Below are 22273 nucleotides of genomic sequence, written 5' to 3' on the forward strand. Positions count from 1 at the left end.
TGACGTAGCCTTTACCTTTTTCAGAATAGCAACCAGCACTGATCTCACAAAGTCTTCCGGCCAGATTCCTTCCTCATAGATACTACGAGCTGTCAAGTCCTGGATTCGAGAGAAGTCGGAATAGTGTTTCAGTGATGGGATGAAAAAACTTGTTAAACGTTGGGAGAAATGTGTTAGCCTTAACGGTGACTATGTTAAAAAATTAATATATGATTTTTAAACTTAAGGATTGTACTTTAATGTACTTTTCGTCCGATATTGATATTTGTTTTTGTTCGCGCTCTACAAGCATGTTAGCATTACATTCCATCTATTCCATGACACATAGCTTTTAGTCGACGTAAGGCGAAGGGATCCATTTTTGATATCACATAATAGATCATCGGGAACCTATTTATTTGCAGCACTATCCTAAGTTTTAATATTTTGGTTTCGTCTTTAAAAATCGTGCATATATTGAGGTGCGGATTGGTCAGTAACAATCGTAGGGCGGATGGGCGATACGATATTTGGTTTTCCTGTTTGCTTGGATTAAAGAACTTCGTCAGCTGAGTTTGCTATGTCCCAGACGCAAAGTAAACATCGTTAATTTGCATAACTTCCAGAGTCGAGGTTTCAGTCGCGGCATTGATCACATGAGTAAATATTATTCACAGATTGAAGGTTCTTTTGAGTTTTGCCGCCAAAATTGGCTCCATGGAAAACCATTCTTTCGAGACAATTTTTTTCTTCTGCAATACTCCCCCGCAATAATGACAATTTGGATGATTTTAATAGCATTAAATGTGTTATATTTTACTTAAAGTTTACTAGAGACAGAGGACTAAGCATAGTGGATGCGCATTACGATGTATGAGAAATAGCACGACGCGCACTTCTCTTGTTGTTTTTTAGGCAGGGTTTCCTCAATATAAAACGAGTATAAAAAGGTACCAATAGTGATAAAAGCCTGATCGTTCCTATCTATGAGATCCTTAATGCCATGACTATTCAATAAGTAATACCAACTAAGTAACGAGAAACGAGGAAGCAAGTAATGCAAGGTGATGGCAATTAATACGTGAGGTGATGAAGAATATGACTTTTACCAAAATGATACACAATTACCTGTTTTGTTTACACGCTATTAGCGTTACCTAACTAAATAAAAGCCATTGACTCAATTAAATTATACTTTGATACTCACGGTTTTGAAATGTAATGTTTTAAAAATCGCTAAAAATAGCCACTTAAGACTCTTAGATGCAATTCAAATTTTCCCTCTGACGCCTTCTTATTTCGTTTTTTTAATCCCAAAAAGAACAAATAGAAAAATATTTGCTAATGTAGGGCAAACGAGCTATCGAAAATATAGATTGCCCTTCGCTAAAGTGAAAAAAATTATTTTAAACTGAAATGATTGATCGATTGAAGAAAACTTAATGAATACTTAGAAACAGAACAGGCCCTCTCAATTATACAGGTAGAGGACGATTTCGGATTACGCCAAAATGCCTAAGCCAAGAGCCAAGGAGATGACCCAAAGGTATTAATTGAAACTAAAGAAAATTCTTTGTGCCAGAATCTTGTTAACAGAACTTATAAACCGGCTACCCTATTCCAATGGGGGATTCCCTCCCATCGGGGGCCTTGGAGCTTAAACTATGCGATGAGAAGCCGGAAAATGAGTAGAGCGTGATATGAGAAGGCATTCAACGGGTCGAATGTAATTCGTGTATTGGCGTTACTAACACTAGTACTCTACTAGTGAATGAAAGTTTATGATGGGCCCAGGGAATGACTCACTCCTCAGCGATAGTAGCGACACCGTAGCACCTCGGACCCACCATAAACCGTTTTCAGACCCACGAATGCGAAAATCCTACGTTTCCGCTGAATCACGTCTACGCCCGCCCCCTAGTGTACCCTGATTTATAACAAAAGTTGGGATTTTCAACTGAACTAGTGATTTACTATATGTTTATCTACTGGCAAACTTCCCGTCTTAATTATTCGTTTGAATGAATTCATTCATTACTTAATTCGAGGTAGTCTCTCAATAAAAGCTACGCTTTGGACGGTCCCAAACGACCATATCATATACAAAGTTTTCATGAAAAATATGCCTCCATATGCTTCCATCCGTTCCCCCCATACTTTCATTCCATTTATATTTCCATGGAAAAATCTGGGTAAAAAATACACAAAATGAAGTAATGCTACCCTCATGAAATCTTGATTCTTCATTAATAATGATTTTCCCCGTTGGAATGAGCAGTCGCGCCGAGTTTCCTTCTCCCATTTTTCCTCCCCTCCTACCTAACAGCTCCCTCTTACTTATTTTCCGACTGCCGTCAACGACCTTGACCGACGAGCGTGGAAAACACGTACGAAGGTGGAGAACTGTTTGATCTTGGGTGTAATAGAAACGGGAGAATCCACCTTCGCGAATTAATCGCCAAATACTGACTCAGCCTTTTAATGTTTCCGATTACATTATTCACGGATCGTTGAACTGAGCACGCAATCGGACACGCTCCATCACTGGCTATTCACCGCCGGTGACTTTCGAAAGCGCCGGTGTGGCTTTGAGCTCGGAAATCACTTCCCTTGAATAGTAAAAAGAGAAGAATACGCCTGCGACAATGAACTTGGAAGAGAACTTTATCCCATTGCACGAATAGGTGAGTCACTCTGCTGAGAATATGTTTTTCCATTTTTGCTTCTCACAGGATGTATGAAATATAAATCGGGTAACATGCGGTATAGTATACCCTTCGGCATGAGATTAACACTGAACAGGTATGATATTGGTACGCATAATGTTGATGTTATGGTACGAATTCCGATCCTTAAGAAAACTGAAAACTGAGTTCATTACCCGTACAAAAATATAAATTACCATGCAATCAAATTTATCTTACGATGAAATTCACATGCGGCTCGGATTACAATGGCACTTAAGCCTGCTCCTCTGCGTTCCTAATTAAAATATATAAGCTAATTAATCATTGAAAGATATACGATCACTGTGCGATACAATTCAATATTGGAACATCATGACAATGATTCACACATACAGGTAGATCAGACATAATGAACAGGAGGTGTTTCAATTTGAAGCAATTAGATACACTCAATGACAATGGCTCAACTGAGCGGCTTCATTAATTAAAGTAATTTTCGAAAAAAATTTTCCTGATCGGATTATCACAATGAATAATATGGTATCAAGTAAATGAACGCCTCGGGGCAAGATTTACACCAAACGATGTGGATATTGCACACACAATAAGTAGGAATTTTACGAAAACAACTGAATTTCATCAACATAATGTAAAAAAAACACATGGTCGTGGTGTCCTTACCCTATTGCTCCGTGCTATGAAAGGTAATGCCAGCAGGAAAGCCCAAATCTCCTGCCTCAGTATCATGGCTTACAAATCTGAAAAGTAAAAGAAAGGAAGTGCGAGAGGAGAATTTACATGAGTACATTTGAAGTTAAAAATGAAACAACGAAATCCAAAAACACTCCATACATACAAGTGCATTGGGCGGGAAATATGGTAAAATTAACACTCCTAGAAACTATTCCCGACGAAAGAATTTGACTTTACACGCAACTATCTTGATTCACCTTGCTCATGCACATTGACGTGGTGGAAGGTCTTTTCCGTTATGATGACCCCTAGAGCTGTGCTGGCGGGAGAAATGATATTTGCATCTTTGTAGGCTCACCGATGGCAGATAGGTCGAAGGGTAGGAGGAGTCAGACGACAGGTAGTCTGCGCAGCGTCTGTTCTTCAGCTGCAAGGGTGTCTGAACCGAGGGGGTCATTAATCATTAACTGACGGTGTCTCCTTAAAAACACTTTTGAGGAAGGCAACGGGAAGCCCGGAAGCGGGATAGACAAATATAAGCGGTCGTCATCTAACAAAATCCTTTGCGAAGTGAAATCGACAGCAGAGGGATAGAAAATGAGAGGACTTGTTAGAATAGTGTCCTGGAATGGCAGGAAGATGTCGAGGCCAGGGGAATTAGAAAATGAAGTGAGAGATGGGGAGAGGAAATAATGATTTTGTGAGATGTGAGATCGAAAGATAGCGGGGATTACTGAAGCGATGGTAATAGAGCAGGCAAGCGATAGAATAATATTAGAAGTAATAGCTGAACCTACCCACTCGGTCATTATTCAAATCTGCATGGCAAACAATCAACCTTAGAGATGAAGAAATAGGAAGGGCATAACATCAATTAAAGGAAATGATGTTCCTGAAACAAAGCATTTGGTTATGCTGGTGGATCGAAACGCGACGGTTGGCGAAGTGAAAGCTAGCAGTGAGACAAGGGCCTACGGTTTAGGAACAAGGAATTACCGCGGGGTTAAAGTTCTGCAGGAGAGAGCTATTTATTTTTTAAATTCTTAAGTGACGATTGGAAGGAGAGATCAGTGACAGAAAACTGGAATATGTTACAACATTGACATCGAAAACCAAAAATGAAACTGTTGTAACGATAAATAAATATACGTATAATAAAGAAAATAACTGGGGAACGACGGATTAAAAACAAAAATATTAGAAAAGTAGACGAGAGGAGCAACTGGAAGAATGTAAACAGAAAATTAGGTGGAATGAAGAACAAAAAAATGATTTCTAATCTGTTGCGGGAAACAATAGAGCGAAAAACATGGTGGAAAAAGAAGCGCGAGAAATCAGTGTGGAATGCATTCAAAAGAAGGTTGACATGGTGCGCATAAGTGAAAGGTGAATGCCCTGCCAGGAAGTAAGGAGGGAAAATCCACGCAAACAATCAAAGACAAGTCGGTGAAGGTATGAATTGAACCAGCGAAGGTTCAAGAGAGATGCTGGGAATATCGAGGGGAACTACATGTTAAAGACATAGGGTCAGCAAGCATATATATAGCATAGGCCAAGACAAGGATGAGGATAGCTTAGATCCATGCATACTTTATAGAGATATATCAGCGGCGCTAAGGGAACTGAAATCAAATGAGGCTGTGGTTCTAGACAACTTTTCCGCGGAACAAAATGAGGTTTTCGGGAAACGTGGAAGGAAGAGTTAGTTTGGGCTAATCCGCGATTAAATTACCTCACATTTATGTGGGAAGACTTCGGCCCGAAGACCTGGTCATATCAATGTAAGTACCCACCCCAAAAAAGTGGATGATAGCAATATATGAAGATTATAGAACTACAAGGTGCGGCAGCATAATTTGCAGATTTGAATGACGATTGCTATGCCAATCAGCAAGTTATGCTGCCGCATCCAGAATAAGTTTCATTTCACACGTACTTAAAGCACTACTAATGATCATTTATAAGAGGAAGAACAAAGGACTACTTGATTAATGGATTGATTAATTCGGATTCAGGAAGGGGTCATAGCACTAATGAGGTCACTAATGGAAAAGATCATACCGTGAAATCAAGATGGATTTTTATGTTTCGTATATTTCGAGAAGGCGTTTGAATGAGGGAATTTGGGATGAACTAATGAATGTTTTGCAGACAATAGTGGCAGATTGAAGCAATATGCGACTCATCCGTAATCTGTAAATGCCAAAGACAGCTCAGGTGCGAGTGGTGGATGGAGAGACGGGATGAGCGGTGTTAGGAAAAGGGGTGTCGATTATTACCTGTGCATTTTCAACATAAATACATGAGGATTAAATGGTTAAAGAGGAATGGAAAGAACTGGAGGTAAGAATGAAAGACATTGGGGAATTCTTAAAATCAAGTTTGCGGATGATCAGCCAAACCTTCAAGCGAGATTGTAGGCGGAGGTCGGAGGGTTTTGAAATGCGGGAATAGAGATGGATGCGAACGGTGAAATGACAGTAAGTAAAACAAACGAGGAAGTGCTAAGTATGGTGGAGAAGGAGAGGTGAGTTTTGGACGAAATCCAAAGGAGGCAATAAAGGTGGATGCAGGTTATTTTGATTGGCAATGAGACCGTGGAGTTCAACATCCCGTTGTCATAGAGGTGGAGAATGTTAGACGAATGAGGAAGGGGTAGGAATAGGATTGGGATGTCGGACGGAATGAAGGGAGGAAGTCTGCGGAATTGAAGAGGGGCTTGTCAAAACGTTGGGAGGTCAAGTTGTGTTTTGTTTTACATACAACGTTAAGAATTGTATACGTGCCAGTCCCTGTTCATCCAAAACCTTCTTTACGCGATGGATTACCAATGATAATAATATTGATTCATGATATATCCACCGAAATGCTGTGATGAGACTGTCAAAATACTTCAAAACTCCCTCTTTACAAATCCCTAAGCGAGCTTATTCCGGCAAGTTGCGTATTCAAGTTTTTCACACTCAATTCATCAGGTTTTTAAAACAATAAGCCAACACTTTACTTATATTAAAAAACAATAAAACCAAGAATCAATGAAATTATAGCTAAAATTAATTTGCTCCGCAATAAACTTTAAAATTAAAGAAAGCTTTCACATCCACAAATAAATACCTCTCTTTTTTTGCTACAAATGGATAAAGTTCTTCGCTACTTCTAGGCCATACCCGCTACGGAAAAACTGATGGCAAATGCAAGATACATTTACATATCGTATTTAGATAGGAGTAATTAAAGATACGAGTAAAATGCAAACGCAAACAAAAGTCAAGAGAGTGACCTGCGATATGAAATTATAGCTAGAGGAAAGAAAGAGTATCTATATGAGTACATGGAAGTACCAGAGGTTGTGGAATTGTGCACTGCGATGGACCGTGCACAGTCTCAATCGCGAAATGTTTCTCCCTCTCCGAAGTACTCGCGGGAAACACTAATTCCGAAGTGCCAAATGAGCCAATGGAAGGGAAGCCTCCAATTAATGGAACCCGGCATGACGTTAAGGCGTACGCAAACTGATACAGAGATCTCCTCAAGTGCTGACGTCACAGCTGTGCGTTTTCAATAATAGAGCCAACATTGGTCCGCTCAATTCAATCCCGATAAATACCAGCATTAATCCGACTAAGCCTCGAAGTTTAGATAAATGCCAATAGTAATCGAGGATAATTTTTCCAGAATGACGGCATTGTATTCTGCTCTCGACCTTCCTCGCTTATGTCCTTGCTCGAGATCATTGTGACCTCAAAAATTACCAAAATTGCTGCAATGTCTGTCAGCTTTCGGGGACATCGTCACCGCATTTGACCTTGGACAGTTGGAAGAGATTTACACGTCTCAATGACCCCTAAAATCAATACTGGTGGGCACAATGGAAACTTTTTCTAGGAGAGCCACGCATGGGGAAGGATCTGTGATCTACTGCTGGTAATAGGGAATAAATAATGTTCCGCTTTAGAGAAATAGAGTCATTTAGTATGTCCCCAGACTGAATTAGGATTCCTTTTACACTTAATTGGGTGTGGATTGTGTATACCAAGCGGTTCGAATTCCTCAAAATGAACGCGCTTCTACCAAGTGACGCCTGATACAATTTCTTATGTTAGTAGTACATTGGTTCACCATTACCGTCCACATCATCGTGCCGGAGTCGCTGCCCCGCCTACGGTGGAATAAATGCGGCGCTTAAGCGGAGTTAGGTAAATAATGAGTTTAGTCAGGAACAGGCTGATGGGGCGGAGGAGACGGGGTGAAAAGAGCAGTGCGAATGTATGAAGTACAGAGTCGGGGAGAAACAGGCGAAATACAGGCAGGTGAAATTACTTTTGGTAATTGAATAAAAGGAAAATCCGTGTATGGACGATATACGACAGGCGGAGAGAATACACCGAAGATATTTGTAGTGCTTAGATTTTACATAATGGGAGCGGTGGCATCGATAATCATATTTCTTTGCCCAGGAATAATGGATTGCGAGATAGAAAAGGCAAAAAGGAAATTGAAAGGTAACGATGCAGTGGGGATAGGTACGATCACCGTAGAATAACAAAATAACATAGGAAAGGTGGAAGAAAAGAGTTTTAATGGACTGAATCGTGAAATTTAAAAAGAGGTCAAGCATCTTGTGCAAACGGAATCATTTGGATTATATGATTTCTTTAGCTAAATGATGACTCCTATAATGAAAGAAATCACATAACAGCGGTGATTTTTCCTTCTCCGTTGATTTAAAAAAGGCGTTCAATGGAGTAAAGTGGACAAATTGTCGGCCAGTTATTTTCGTTCTCCCGTGCTGTGGTGAAATGTTCGCAGTTCCCAGCGGCTGTCCACTGCGGATTTCTAGGCACGTAAATTTTTGCAGTTATGGAGTCATGGTGAACGGGTGTCAGAATCAATCGTGGAGTACGAAAGGGAAGGGCAAATAAATAATGAGCAAAGTTGATGTACTTCAGAAACGAGGTTTAGGAGGGTAATGATAGAAAAAATATTGGAAACCTACAATTGGCTCGGAAGGTACGGAGATGGAGGACCAAGGGTGGGAAGTGATAGACAGGAGCCGGAGAGGGTTGCCCAATGTCACTCGTGATTTTTGAAGGTCACGTTGTGGAAATGCTGAGAGAGGAAGCCTTGGCTTTGGGGGATTGGAAATGAAAGCTATTGGAGAAATTATAATCACTTAGATTTCTACATCTACATATTAACCCGCAAGGCGCCGCAGGGGCGTGTGGCGGGGGGTGTTAGGTCACTCGCCATGCACGCACAATTCCAATCATATCACCTCTACACAAACATTAGTTTGATCATGTGCTAAAACAAAATTAATCACACGATAGAAAGTACTTAAACGCAATAATATTTAAAAACAGGATACGTATATTAAAATCGTGCTGTAGAACTGTTAAAAAGATGGGTCTATTAAAAATAATAGCATACAGCAAAGAACACGCAGGATATCGACAGCATGTATACACTACTAATCTAATTTAATCCTATGCGATTGCTGTCACATCTATTTTCATCTCTAATGGCTCGAGGGAAAAATGAAATTTTAAATCCGTCCGTTCTACTATATATCTCCCTGATTTTTCGTGCGTGATCTATTCTACCATAGTAAGTCGGGCCTTTAATATGTCTATAACATCATCAGATAAGTATCCTGCCTCAAATAGATTCGTGGATGATCGAACTATAAGTAGATCAGACAGCGAATGATTACAGTAATTGTAGAGCACCTTACGGAATCAGTGAGAGGATGAATTTATAGACAATGAGATTAGGAAAATACGTAATGAGATTCTCAAGAAATTGTAAGGCTATGTTAAGCATAAAAGTATCCAACATTACACAGAAACGAGAACAGGTAGGATGCTTTAATTATTTGAGAATTGATTCGGACTAAAATGGCCGGATAAGATGGTTTGAATTACGATTCCGGAAGGTCCATTAACAATGAGGAGGGATTTTATAATCAGAACCTTATTTAAAGACGTAAAAAACACCAGGAGGAATTTTGATGCGGGGCTAAGTGTTGAATGGTTTTGGAACTTGGTCGGAGGGGAGAGATGGTACGTGAATGTGTAGGATGGAGTGTTCGTGATGCGGAGCAATAGCTGAATTGATCGAGCCTGTTTACCATTACGAATTATATGATAAAGGATGATATCTAAAAACGAACACGGAAGATTAAGTCTAATATATCGATATTCCGGTGAATGATAGTGGATATCAACGGGGAGAGATTTATGTGACAAGGCTTTCTTCGGGAAGAGCGCATTATTGCAGAAGCAATTTCTCCAGTCAAATGACTTCCGACAATACTTCTGCCTATACTTAAGTAGTTTGCGTCTACCGTGACTTAACCTCCAAAAAATGTAAGTGGACCCGCTCGCCCCACCGTCAGGGCCCCTCCCCTCGAACGAAGCCCACTTGGGTGTGGACGTGCATTGTCTTGATGAAAGATGAGTTTCTTCCTTGCTAAACCTGGCCTTTTTTCGTGTATCTTTTGCTGTTGTTGGCACAGGAGGTTAGCGTAGTATTTTTTAGTAATTGTTTGACATTTGGGAAGATAATCTATCGGCAGAATCCCTTTCGCATCCCAGAAAACTGAAGCCATCGCCTTTCCGGCTGTCCTTATTGCCTTTGCGGCTTGCTTTAACTGCTGTTTTGTCTCTGGGATATAGTAAGGGATCCAAGTGTCATCTGTGGTCACAAACCGGTGAATAAAATCTTGTTGGTTGCTCTTATCAACGAGTCAAACGTTGTTCGGAAATTTCCATTCTGGTACGTTTGTGATCCTGCGTCATGGGTCGCGGCACCCATCTAGCAGACAATTTTCTCATATCCAATTCCACTGATAAAATATAATGTGTCCATTTAGATGATATCCCTACATCTTTAGCGATTTCTCGCACTTTCAGCCGGCGATCCTCCAAGTATGTACTTTTTGTAGATTGATGTATTTTTTATACACTTTTGCTATAATTTCTGGGGTAGTGTTACGTTTTGGCCGACCCCTACGTGGACCATCTTCTAAGCTGTCCCGACCAAATTTAAACTCGTTCGTCCACTTGGAAACAGTTGAATATGAAGGAGCAGAGTCCCCCAGTGTTCTGAAAGCCGGCATGAATATCCTTTGCTTTAATGCCATTCTTTATGGAGTATTTAATAATTGTTCGAATCTAAATGTTTTACGACATCACAAATTACTACACGGGAACAACAACAGAGAGACGTCCGTACCACAGATCTCTCCCCAAAATATTGACGCGTTACGTGTTTACTCATAAAGGTTTACCTATCTCCAAGCGGCAAACTTGTTTCGCTAGCGCTCGATTCTGGTGGTGATTCCAAGAACCTTTCAAAACTACCCTCATATTGTTGGGTGCGAGTGCGTGAGGGCAATGACCAATCATGTACGTGGGAGTGTGGGTCTTCCAGGACGGACTCCGATTCACTGGACTCAGTGGCTTTTAAACACGCGTGGATGTGCCTCTAATAATAAACAAGTAATTTGACCTGCAAATTTTCCCATTCCGAGGGGATAGATGAGAAAGTTAGGCGTTTCTGAATGTTGGGAAAGGGATTCGGCGCTGTGGGACGACAGCCGCGAAACACGGTGTACTAAAGAGGGAGCGTCATCCGATGTTCATGGCATACTGCATCGGCTTTCAACTCGTAGTCAGGTTCCAAAACAGAAAGAACCAATCCGAATTTTAATAATATGAAGCTGCTATGATACTTCGTTCTCCGACTGATTTATTTCATTTTTTTTCTATTTTGACCCCAGCGTAATTATGAACCGTAATAAAAAATCGAATAATTTCAGTAGTTTTTATAAAAATCAAAAAAAATCTGGGATATAGCCATGATGCGGTAAATTCAAAATCTTTCTCCAGGGTTGAAAGTGCGTGGCTAGCTTAAGAAACAAATAAATACCCTATACTATTCACCTGTTCTATCTGATTAAAAGAAGGTACTTGTTACGCATCCTCACAGCAGATAAAATATCATAAATGCATCTACAGTACGAGTAGTAGTATTCTCTCTTGACTAGTTTTGAAAACGAAATTATTGGGAAAAAAGAGCAGAAATTTTAGTGCCATTTTCAATTTACGATACTAACTCAGAAATTGCGAAAGTGCAATCACGCAATTATTCCAATCATGGAATATTTTTTCAGTGATCATGACACCAATATGCAAAATGATTTTCTAGAACACGTCGTAAAGACGATGACCTAGTTTGAGAAAACGTCAAGTTTCACCTACTTATGAGTAAGTAAACTCCCAATGATTACGTAGAGCTGGTGAGGAGCAGCGTTTGCAGGAATGGGATATGTACTTGGATTATTGCCGAGACGAAGGTCAGTGACGGCGACGTCATCTCGTACGATAATCAAGCGACGGCGGTTACCGTCGAGTTTAGCGAATTGGCTGCGGCCTGGAATTCGCATAAATACGGCCTTTGCGGTTGAATGAAATTACACCGGACGCGACTCCGCTCACCGTGTGCCTCTCCCTCCAATGTTTCTTTGACATTGGCTCACCCATTGGCATAGAAACGAAGAAATAAAAATTTGAGTCAATGGCGTTGACCAGGGTCTTCTTTTAACACACATTTCGGGTTCAAACGCTCATTATGAGTGATATCCCAACAAACATTTATCCCCAAATGGAAAACCCGGAACCCGAACGACTTCGATTACTTTTATTAATTTATCCATTTTGTTTTAGCTGAACCATTTTCCTTAATAGCCCACCCACCAAGTATATTGGCAGGAATTTCAGCCATTCAAAATTTCGTGGAATATTTGAAAATGTTGAAGAATGATCTGAGGCTTTCCTGGCGAATACTGTGGATGAAGGCTTCTCGGGTTTCGCACCAGGTCAGGTTGGGTAGCACCAACGTTTCGACAGCTAACTCCGCCATCGTCTTCAGGGTGAAGTGCACTTCACCCTGAAGACGATGGCGGAGTTAGCTGTCGAAACGTTGGTGCTACCCAACCTGACCTGGTGCGAAACCCGAGAAGCATTCATCCACATTTGAAAATGTTGCAATTATATGTACATATTTTATGAACAACAAAAAATGAATTTTAATATAGTTCAATGGCATTAAAAAATTTTGAAACTCACAGGCTTGGGAAGTTTGCAAAAGGTAATAAAGCCAAATATTGCCCCTATGTACTGATAAAATTGCATTGCTAACAATTTATGGCAAGTATTTCTATATGAGTCAGTGAGCGGATTCTGGCGGGACAATTGCATCATCTTTATTTTAGATCTTCCAAGTTAAAGAGAAAACAACAAAATGTCCATGACTGGATAGTTCGAGAGAAGAAACAGTCATTAATATTATTATTATTATCATTGATAAAAGAGTTAAAATTCAATTCCACAATTAAAAAAGGAATATTTTCCTGCATAAGAAATATACTCGTACGTTCGCGACTCCATCTTAAAACTATGGTCTTTCCTCCCTAGATAATAGGGATTTTCCAACCCTTCTGAGATAATTTTCCATGCAGCATCCCCATTGTAAGAAAATGCGCTTCAGGCGTGCTAGTAGGCTGGAGTTAGTAGAGAGATTTAATGGAGGGTTATTCAGCGAAATCTGTCAAAGGCGAAATCTGCATAACGCGAAAACCTGGTGCAGTTGGGAATTGGGTTGGAGCCTCGCTGCGGAGGAAGTCGCCGAGAGCAAGCTTCACTCGTGCTAATGATAGTTGGGAATGATATTTCACCCCGAAAATGTGCTCGTAGTCGTTGTTCTGTTTTCATATTGTTCAACGTTTAAACACCATCTGCATCCCTTTCTTCTGAAATGACTCACTCATTTTCCTTCACTGCGAGCTTTTTTTAAAGAAAAATTCCTTAACTACAAAAAAAATACTCCGCCCTATTTCTTCTTATTCGTGAACAAAATCTCCTTGTCAACTTTGGTAAATAATTTATGACTCACGAATTTCTTGTTCAGAAATCTAATGCGGTTCCGAGAGATTCCACCATTGAAGGGCTTTACTGTAGAATATAAGGACCTCACTGAAGGTTATTTTTACTGGTTAGGACCTATTTATTGAATGGTTTTACTGTAGAAGTTGACTCTATAATATCATCATATAAGTTATCTAAATAAGCATTGTCCTAAACCAAAGGGCACTTCCGACAATCCTGTCAGGAATAGAGGATCGATAATTCGAAGAGTTACACAACCCTCAGGTATGCAGATATTATTATCCGTACAGGAAGTTATTCATGTGTTCCTGTGTCGTATATTTCCTCTGCACTTCTGACGAATTAATCATTTTTGGTTGGTCTAAAATCGATCCCCCTTCTCACGTATGCAATAGATGAATATACGTGCTTTGCCAGTGCGATTGAGGACGGCATTTGCCTGTCAGTGGAAGAGGCGGTTGAAAGTTTCTTGAACAAGCCATATTCGTGGGGTGATGTGCATGCTTTCAAACGTTGGCAGTCTTAAGTAAGCCGTCCGCACAATTTAAGAAACAAAAACGATATCACGCGGGCATATCTCGCTAAATTAAAAATTGAGTAGCTTCAGTCGTGATGTGGTGGAAGTCGAACATAATGAATAACTGATCGTAGCACTTTTCCATTTAATATTTTAAAAAAAATTAAATTCCAAATGGATATTAACAAGTGGAAACGTGCTACGATCAGTTATTCGCTTAATTATCATTTCCATTTTTTTTACCGAAAACGGCTACCGACGTAAAGGAGGATTCATACCTGCTAAATCATTAAAAGACGCGCATCACCCATTTTTTTTCAAATCCATTACCACATACATGTACTCGCGAAACCCATTCTGGCCAGTGAAACTGTGCTGGCAATACATGCTGGACAGGTTTCGTATTCGTAAGAATCGTTTTTCCCGACGCTCAAACTTTTAATCTGAACACAAATTAAATACTTTTGTGACCTCAATCATTATATTGCATCGCGTTGTTTTGCGTATTCATAACAAAATATGGGATGAGCTAATTTTCTTCGTTTGATAGGTGTGTTTGAACTTTCTTTGTATTCAAGTTTGAAGGATTCAACAAAACAGCTTCTTTTGCCTTGTACGTCACCGATTTTCGTTTCCCTAACCAAATCAAAATTTTTTTATTTCTCTCTGGACGTTGTACTAATTAGATGACTCACTCGAATCATTAAATTCGCGAGCATCATTATGCTGAGACACGATTGACGTCCATGAAAGCGTTTCCTCTCTAATTAACTATCATTAAGGAATAAATCTGATTTACTAAGCTCGAATTAAGGGAAAAACCACAATTAGCATAATTTACAGGAGAAAATAAGTTTCAGATTCAAATATTCATCGAATCAAATTATTTTCATGGAAAATTTACATTCTCGTTGGTCACCTCAAGTCCTTTAAGTGGCAACCTTCAACGTTTTACTTTGCAACGCTGATTTTTTTCTCCTAGTGTGATCTTTACTCCCAAGAGCTTAAATGCGACGTTTCCCACTTTCCATCGACTCCTTATAATCTCTTGTTCCGTTTCCCCGATCTTATTTTTATCCACTTAAGACTGATGCTCTACTCCAAAGTAGTAACTCCCGGAGATCAGACGGAGAGAATTTTAAACCTCCGGACGATGTTACTGGGAGGAATCTCATTACGCCTTAATTGTAAATATTCAAGGATGAATAATCTAGCCACACTGATGATTTCCCGTAGCCTACCAACAACAAGCACAGCGACCGAATCCGTGAACTCCACTTTCTCCATCAGCTGTTGAAGTTGATGCCGGCTGAGGATTTATCCGCGTAATCTTCATCAGTGGCTTTGGTGAAATTTCCCCATTTCGCCAGCGGTGCTGTTTGACTGTTTTTTCCTCGTACTGTTGTAGATTACAATCGAAAATCGGTTTCAAATATATAGTTAATTACGTCTACTATTCGAACCGTGGGGTAGGCTAAGTCCGTCCGTCGGACTCGTTCGTCCCTTCGCACCCTCTATTCCGAGGCGCGTTGCACAATCTAAAACATTTTGACCCACATGGGAAGGAAAGGCATTTAGGGAAACTGGAGAGTTTGACTCGCGTGTCGAGTAAACGTGAAACAATCATAGCGAAACGTACGCGCATCGATTTGCAATGTGTGGCATGGATGGGCAAGAGGAAAAGTTGGACGCGCATGGGAAGAAGAGGGCAGGTGTCATTCGAAAACGCGGGTGGAGGAGAAGTCGAAAGGAAGTGGGATGATCGAGGTTGTGATTCGCGAGGGAGGGATTAGGGCTGGAGGTGGCGGGGAGGGAAGAAAATAGGCTCACTTGATACCAACGAGGGAAAAAAGATAGAGAACCAATCAAGGAAATAACGCATCTGCGGAGAAGAGGAGGAAATCAACGCGTTAATGATACTAAGAAACCAAAAGCTGCCTTCAAGACGTAGGCCGGCGCTGCTCATGATGACGCTTGTTCCGACAATCTTCGTATGATCATGGGCGGTATCCCGACAGACTAATTTGGTTGAGAATCATTGTCACTCCAGATTGAAAACCGTGGGCCACCGGCCTTTGGATTCGAGGCCCCGTATGGGCCTAAAAGCCTAGTGAGTGCGCTGATGTTTAAAAACCACGCGCCTATCCTATTGGCAATACTTACGAAAATCGTAAAGCAGTCATTTCGGAAGTGACGGAGTTATTTCGATTCTTTTTATCGGTTGAGCATTGCTCGATCGGACGGGCGCTCGGGGCTTGGGCCCAGAGTGACAGCGACTTCGGAGGTCCACCGCACGTCACCTTGGCTCACGTCGCGCTAATGAGATACACATTGGCGTGCGATCGCGAATCCACTCCAAACTCTACACCTCCATGAGGGGCAAATTGCCCTTCGTGTTAGATTCTAATCATTATACTCGAAGCTCCAAATTTCCATTGCCTCATTAGAAGAGTACTGGGTAAATGTGATGAAAAGGTCAAAAGAGAAATGTTTTCTTTCGCTGGTTAGACCTCATTTAGAATATGCTGCAAGTATATGGGATCCTCACGAAGTTGGATTAATTGCCGAATTGGATCGCGTGCAGCGTAGAGGAGTTAGAATTGTAAAAAGTTGTTATGATAAACTGAGAAACTAACACAAAATATTAGAGGAGCTAGGCTGGGAATCACTGGGAATAGAGCGAAGTTTAAATCATAGATTAAATCTCTTGCATTAATTGGAGGGACGTCTCTTGAGCAATGGTGCTGGAAGTGTATTATTTGTACTCTCATCGTACTACGGTAGGAAAGATCACGTCAATCAAATTAGAGAGGTTAAGTGTAGAGCACATAGATTTAAGATGTCATTTTTCCTACAAACCATGAGGGATAAGAATAACATTTTCCGGCAGCGGTAGGGGTAAACATATTCGGATCAGTCTGGTGTGTATTCACCCCCTGCCGCACACCATAACGGTGTCAGGGGCAGGGTACTAAAAAAATACTAAAATACCTCACTGGGGGGAGGTATTATCCGTTTAGCAACGAAATCGTTTAATGAGAACAATACACGATAGGCAATCTGTATGACGAGGGAGTAACTCTATGATTGCGGAGTCTCGACGGAGAATACAATCCCCTTTCATAAGACGCGGGTTCTGTCTGCACCCCCCCCCCCCAACTATACTTCTGGTTAGGGCCCACCGCCTCCGTCCCCACACACCCACCGCCACGGGGCCACGCGGTGACTTGCACGGGGTGAACTGTAGATGTGAAAGAATTCAACTAAGTATTCATTCAGTTCAATCCGTGCAGGGCCGCGTCACGGGTGCGGGTGCAGTCGCCATACGCCGTAGTTGTCTGTGAGACTGCGTAAAATAGTGCTGAAAGAGTTAGTACCTATCCACTGCATACGAGGGATGGGTTAAATTGTCTTCTTTACAGTTATTCTAGAGACTGTTTTTATTTGATTTCAGGCCAAAACAAGGTTGAAAGGGGTCAGGGCAGAGGGCGAAGAAATGCTGGGCAGGACTCAAGATACGGTATTCAGAGCTCTGACATATGGGAAGCTGGAGAAAACCGGACTTTCCACGTGAGGAACCCGAATTGTCATCCACGAACACTATGGAAACCAACAATTGGTTAATCCCTCACTCCAGCACGTGGTGATCCCGGGAACCAAATGTAGACCGTGCGGTTTACTCAAGATGGGAGATCTTTAAAACTTGTAGTGGGCAATTGTGGTAATTATAAGAGAAACTTTGTGATAAAGTGAGAAATGGTTGTGCTTCAATGTAGAAGGGTCAGAAGAAACAGCAAGAAAAGCAACCCCAGAAACCCCAATCAAAAGGAATTCGATCCTTGAGAAAATCGCTTTCTAACGAATCCTATTGTGATCATAGGCAAATGACAAATTGTATGTTACACATATATTTTTTTCCACGCACTGTATATTATGCTGTACTGTATATTATATTTTGAAGTCGTAGGCTCACATCCACGGACACAAGTTGAGGCGTTTTCCGGTAGTCTCTCGTGAACTAAGAAGAGGAACAGTCGAACGTGAAATAAAATCATATCAAGGTCATTCGATTCGAAGCATAAGGAGGAACTCTACTTATTTCATTTATTTTATGGAAACAATGCCAAAGCAATAATAATGCATCTGTGTATTTCATCCGGCAAAGAGTGCAAACTTGACTTAAATTACTCCAGGCTCAAAGTTGCGATGGAAAATAATATTACCATATAATTTTATATTTTTTCTCTTTCTCCATAGAATTAAGAATGGCCGTTATCGGTTGATGACCTAAGTATCATAACTTTAAGTTAGACTCATTATTCTACATGAAAACGGTATCACTAAATATAGAAAACCTATCTACAAAGTGTATCACCAGATGTTACGTAATTGGAAAACAGCGAAACCGGACACACAACATGTACAAATACTTGTACGTACCTATGATCATGAAATAATGGAAAATAAATGACACGCATTTATTTTGCATAACGGGTCGTTGTTATATTCTGCATCAGGAATGTGTACCAGAGTGCCCCAAATATTTCTGCTAAAAAACAGTCCCTAGATTAGAGTTACTAAATCGTTTTTTGCCCATGGCTCCCTTCAGTTGCTCGCTAATAGTCGCGACATACATGAAGTCACACATTTCCTGGGTTAGTAATGGTTTGACAGCAGTAATAATAAATTTGCCCAGCGATAGTTTTGTTAACCATGCTTATTTTTCATGTGACTCCACAAAGATCACTTTTGGAACCCTTGAAGCCAATATCCCTGTAAATAGCTTCCATGTTAGAACCCCATTGAGAACCACTGTTCCACAAAGACAAGCGTGGTCATTACCGTGTTTACGAAATGGAAACGATTGATCTTAAGGGACGCTGATACATCTTTAATTATGTTCGAGTTCAGGAATTTTAAAATGCATCGTTTTGAGTTTGATTAATGACATGAATAGTGATTTCATTCAAGAAAATGTCGGGCACTCGGGCGTTTTAGAATCCATTTTATCTTTCACTGCGTATTTTGAACATACAAAATACGCAGTTCCGGTTCGTCCGGAAAATAAGTGTACTGACTCCTGGGCTGGGCGCGCCGCTCCAGGCGCGCCCAGCACCGCTCTGACGGGCTGCGATTGGAGGGGGGTATGTTGGCAAGCGATGCTGAAAAAGGCAGTCGGCTCTGAGCTGTGGTGTAGTGAGGAGCTCTGTTAACGCGAACCTCCACGCTCGACCCACGTCACGGAACGCGATGCCGAAGTTTTTGGAGCAGCGTTATTCCATCAAATTTGCGGTAAAGCTTGGGAAATCGTCTACCGAAACTGTCGGTATGATTAACCAGGCTTACGGGGAGTCAGCCATGTCCAGAAACATGATCTTTCGGTGGCACAAGATGTTCGTGGAGGGCAGAGAAGAGGTCGAGAGGTCGAGAAGAGAGTCTTCGAGAGGTTCCCGATGATGCCTTCGCGGGAGCGTTCCAGGAATGGGAACGCCGCTGGAACAAGTGTATCGACTCACAAGGGTCCTATTTTGAGGAATATTAGCTTAAGATATGTAAAAGTGTAATAAATTTTTTTTCCTGAGCTCAGTACACTTATTTTCCGGACGAACCCTGTAATATTGTCAACAGTTTTCAATCTTGAGATTGTTTTACTACAGCCCTTTCTTCCAGTGTTGATTCCTATTTTTAATTTGTCGGCAAATGTTTCAAGTTTAAAACACCTGGAAGAGCTGCACGAAATGTAAAAAGTTTTACGACTTTTTCACTTTCACCACTTGCATACGTGCATCTCCTCGCCAATCAGATCTCCGTTTTAAACATCCAATCAAATTCTTCTGCAGCCCGCCTACGTCACATGAAACAATTGAGGTCCTGCCCAAAAACCTGCTCCCTGTTGGCCCAAGTGCTCACTATTGATGATGGCAATCCAAGGTCGACGAGCGTATGAGGCAGCAGGCCTAATAAGTGTCACTCTCCGTCCCCGGGCGTGCCCTCTCCGGCATTCGCTTGCATTCATCCATCCATCCGTCCGACCCGGCGCGGCGGCGGGAGCAGGGTCCCTCGCCGCGACGCAAGCACGCGGGTGGCGGGGGACGGACGGACGCTTTTGAGGTCGCCACCGTACGAAGCGGCGAAGGCGGCCGCGTAATCGTCACCTTGAACTACGGGAGGGGCGATCGGCACTTGGGCCGGCACGCGACCGTCCGACGGAGAAAGTGAAACAGTGGCCGCGGATTGGCCAATCGCAGCCGTCATCATCCTCCCTCCCCCCCCCACGGGGGGCGGAACTTTTTTTATCGGACACGTTTTGAGTGACAAGGAGGAGGTTTTGCCGTCAAAACTTGGCTTCTGGAGGCCTAAGGCTCGCGGGGCAGCGGACGGGTATGCAGGGTGGAGAGGCGACAAATATGTGGACGTTATTACACACGACGACTATTGAACAGAGAAGGCCATGATTTGGTGTCCGTCAGGGGAGATTTTCAACCGATAGGTGTCTATATTGATTATTCCGTTGGAACTCCGGTAGACCGAGGGACCGGGTTCGATTCCGAGTGAACATCCTCAGCTTCGCCACCTCTTTCTCGGGTATAACATCACCCTATACAAACGTGGGACACCGAATATTGAAACGTCCTTGCCTCGGGTGAACTGCTAAGGTAATCAGACTTGAATCAATTGTCAATTAATTCTCCAACCTCAAAAAAGTCCATCAGTTGAACATCAAGTTGAGAAATATTGGCGAGGGCATCCGTTTTTTTAGCTTGTAAATGAGAGGCATACCTCGATTGACATTGGGTCCATTGCTGTCGCATATCTCTGCAAGTACTGATCCATTCCTCGGACAAAAAGGTTAAGAGGAGGAGATTATGACAAACATGGACGCCTTTTCGATGGAAAAGTATACCACGGTGGGACAGTGGCTCGTTATCAACGGTCATCTCTGTGCCACGCCCCCTCCCTAGTTGACCGCGTCACGGAAGGGAGGGGTGGCGGGGGAGGGACATACACGACTCGTCACCGACAGCTCCTCGACCGAGAAACTATCTCGGGGTTGTGTGTGTGTTTGCCCCTGCCATTAGGATTATCTCCTCCACTCAACGCCGACGCAACACTCGCTTTTTTTCTTTGCGCTGCAGTGCGGCGCTGACGCAACGCGACTATTGTAATTACGGTGTTAGGCGTGGTGCGTGCCTACGGAGTGATTCCGTAACTATTTGGCAACGTAGATAACATGAGACGAACGACACACAACAGCTGCAGTGTCCAATGCAAATCCATAGATTTATGAAAAAATCAGATATGGAAGAAGCCATGGCAACACGCAAAACTATTCATACATTGCTATTACTATTATTATTACTAAGGACACTCTACTGTTCAAAGTATGTTTTTCACGAATCTCACAAATGTACAGTACTATACTTGTAGGCGCTACCTTAACTACACTGAATTAATACCTCAAAACCCTGAATTATAGCAAGTCCTTCTTCAATTTCGTGTGCCTCCTTTCACTCCGTCCAGCAATTCCTGTTTCTTTTTCCACCTCGCTTACTCAGTTCTCTCCTCTCTATCACCATCCTCAAAATTCGATCACAACTTATTATCTCCTCTATCTAATTTTCCCGCATCCTCATAATTTCTACCAGAATCCTCTATTCTCTCCTACCATTCATAGTACAGGAATTTCACAGCGCAATAATCATTCGCCTTGCCCGGGATTCGAACCCAGATCTATCGATTTCCAGCCGACTGCTTTGGCCAATGAAGCTATCGAGGTGTTTGTTGAAGGAACTATCGCGCCATTTCCCGCAGTTTTTTAAAATAATTACATCAAATCTTCACCCATTTCACTTTTTTCATCCTGCATCACATATCAAAAGCCTATACGCATATCCTCATTACCTACACGACCGATTAGTGATTCGCACAGCATCACGCTACGCATCATGGTTTTCAATCGTCTTTTTCTGCAACTTAACGCACGATCCCTGCCAAAAAATTCCTTGATTTTTGCTTAGAGTAAAAAAATTCTGGAAACATTTTATTTTTCTCAATCTATTCAGTTGAATGAATGTGCTGCTTATATTAAACATAGGGAATAAATCTTTTACCTTCAAGTAACCTGCAAGCCACTTCTGGGTGTGTGGCAGGGGGTGAAATCACACAAGAATAATTTTGACCCGAATATTTTTCCACCTATCGCACCGGGAAACGTTATTCTGATCCCTTATCGTTTGTAGGAAAAATGACATATAAAGTTTTTCCGTTGTACACTAAATAAAACAATAGAATCCATGATCAGAGTTTTTAAAATTACAAAATACATATTCAATGCGAAATCGGAGATTATTTATCAAGCTTTGCTTTCGTGAGCGATATGATCAAAGCGACGTATGTCTAAATGAGCACGAATAGACTTAACCATCTACGCCAAGGTTTACTTCACC

General features: G+C 41.6%; 1 protein-coding gene across 1 annotated transcript in view; it reads right to left on the bottom strand.

Annotated features, from left to right (window-relative positions):
• The window catches only part of LOC139700765 (phospholipase B1, membrane-associated-like), a 66319-nt gene that overhangs the window by 33576 nt on the left and 10470 nt on the right, over positions 1 to 22273 (bottom strand). The window contains exon 2 of the mRNA XM_071599187.1: positions 3348 to 3424. Coding sequence (XP_071455288.1) covers positions 3348 to 3413 — 66 coding nt within the window. The 5' untranslated portion in view covers positions 3414 to 3424. The remainder of the gene's footprint in view (positions 1 to 3347; positions 3425 to 22273) is intronic.

The sequence above is a fragment of the Hetaerina americana genome, unplaced genomic scaffold (assembly GCF_022747635.1).
Source record: "Hetaerina americana unplaced genomic scaffold, ioHetAmer1.1.p SCAF_11, whole genome shotgun sequence".
In the NCBI taxonomy this organism is placed as follows: domain Eukaryota; kingdom Metazoa; phylum Arthropoda; class Insecta; order Odonata; family Calopterygidae; genus Hetaerina; species Hetaerina americana.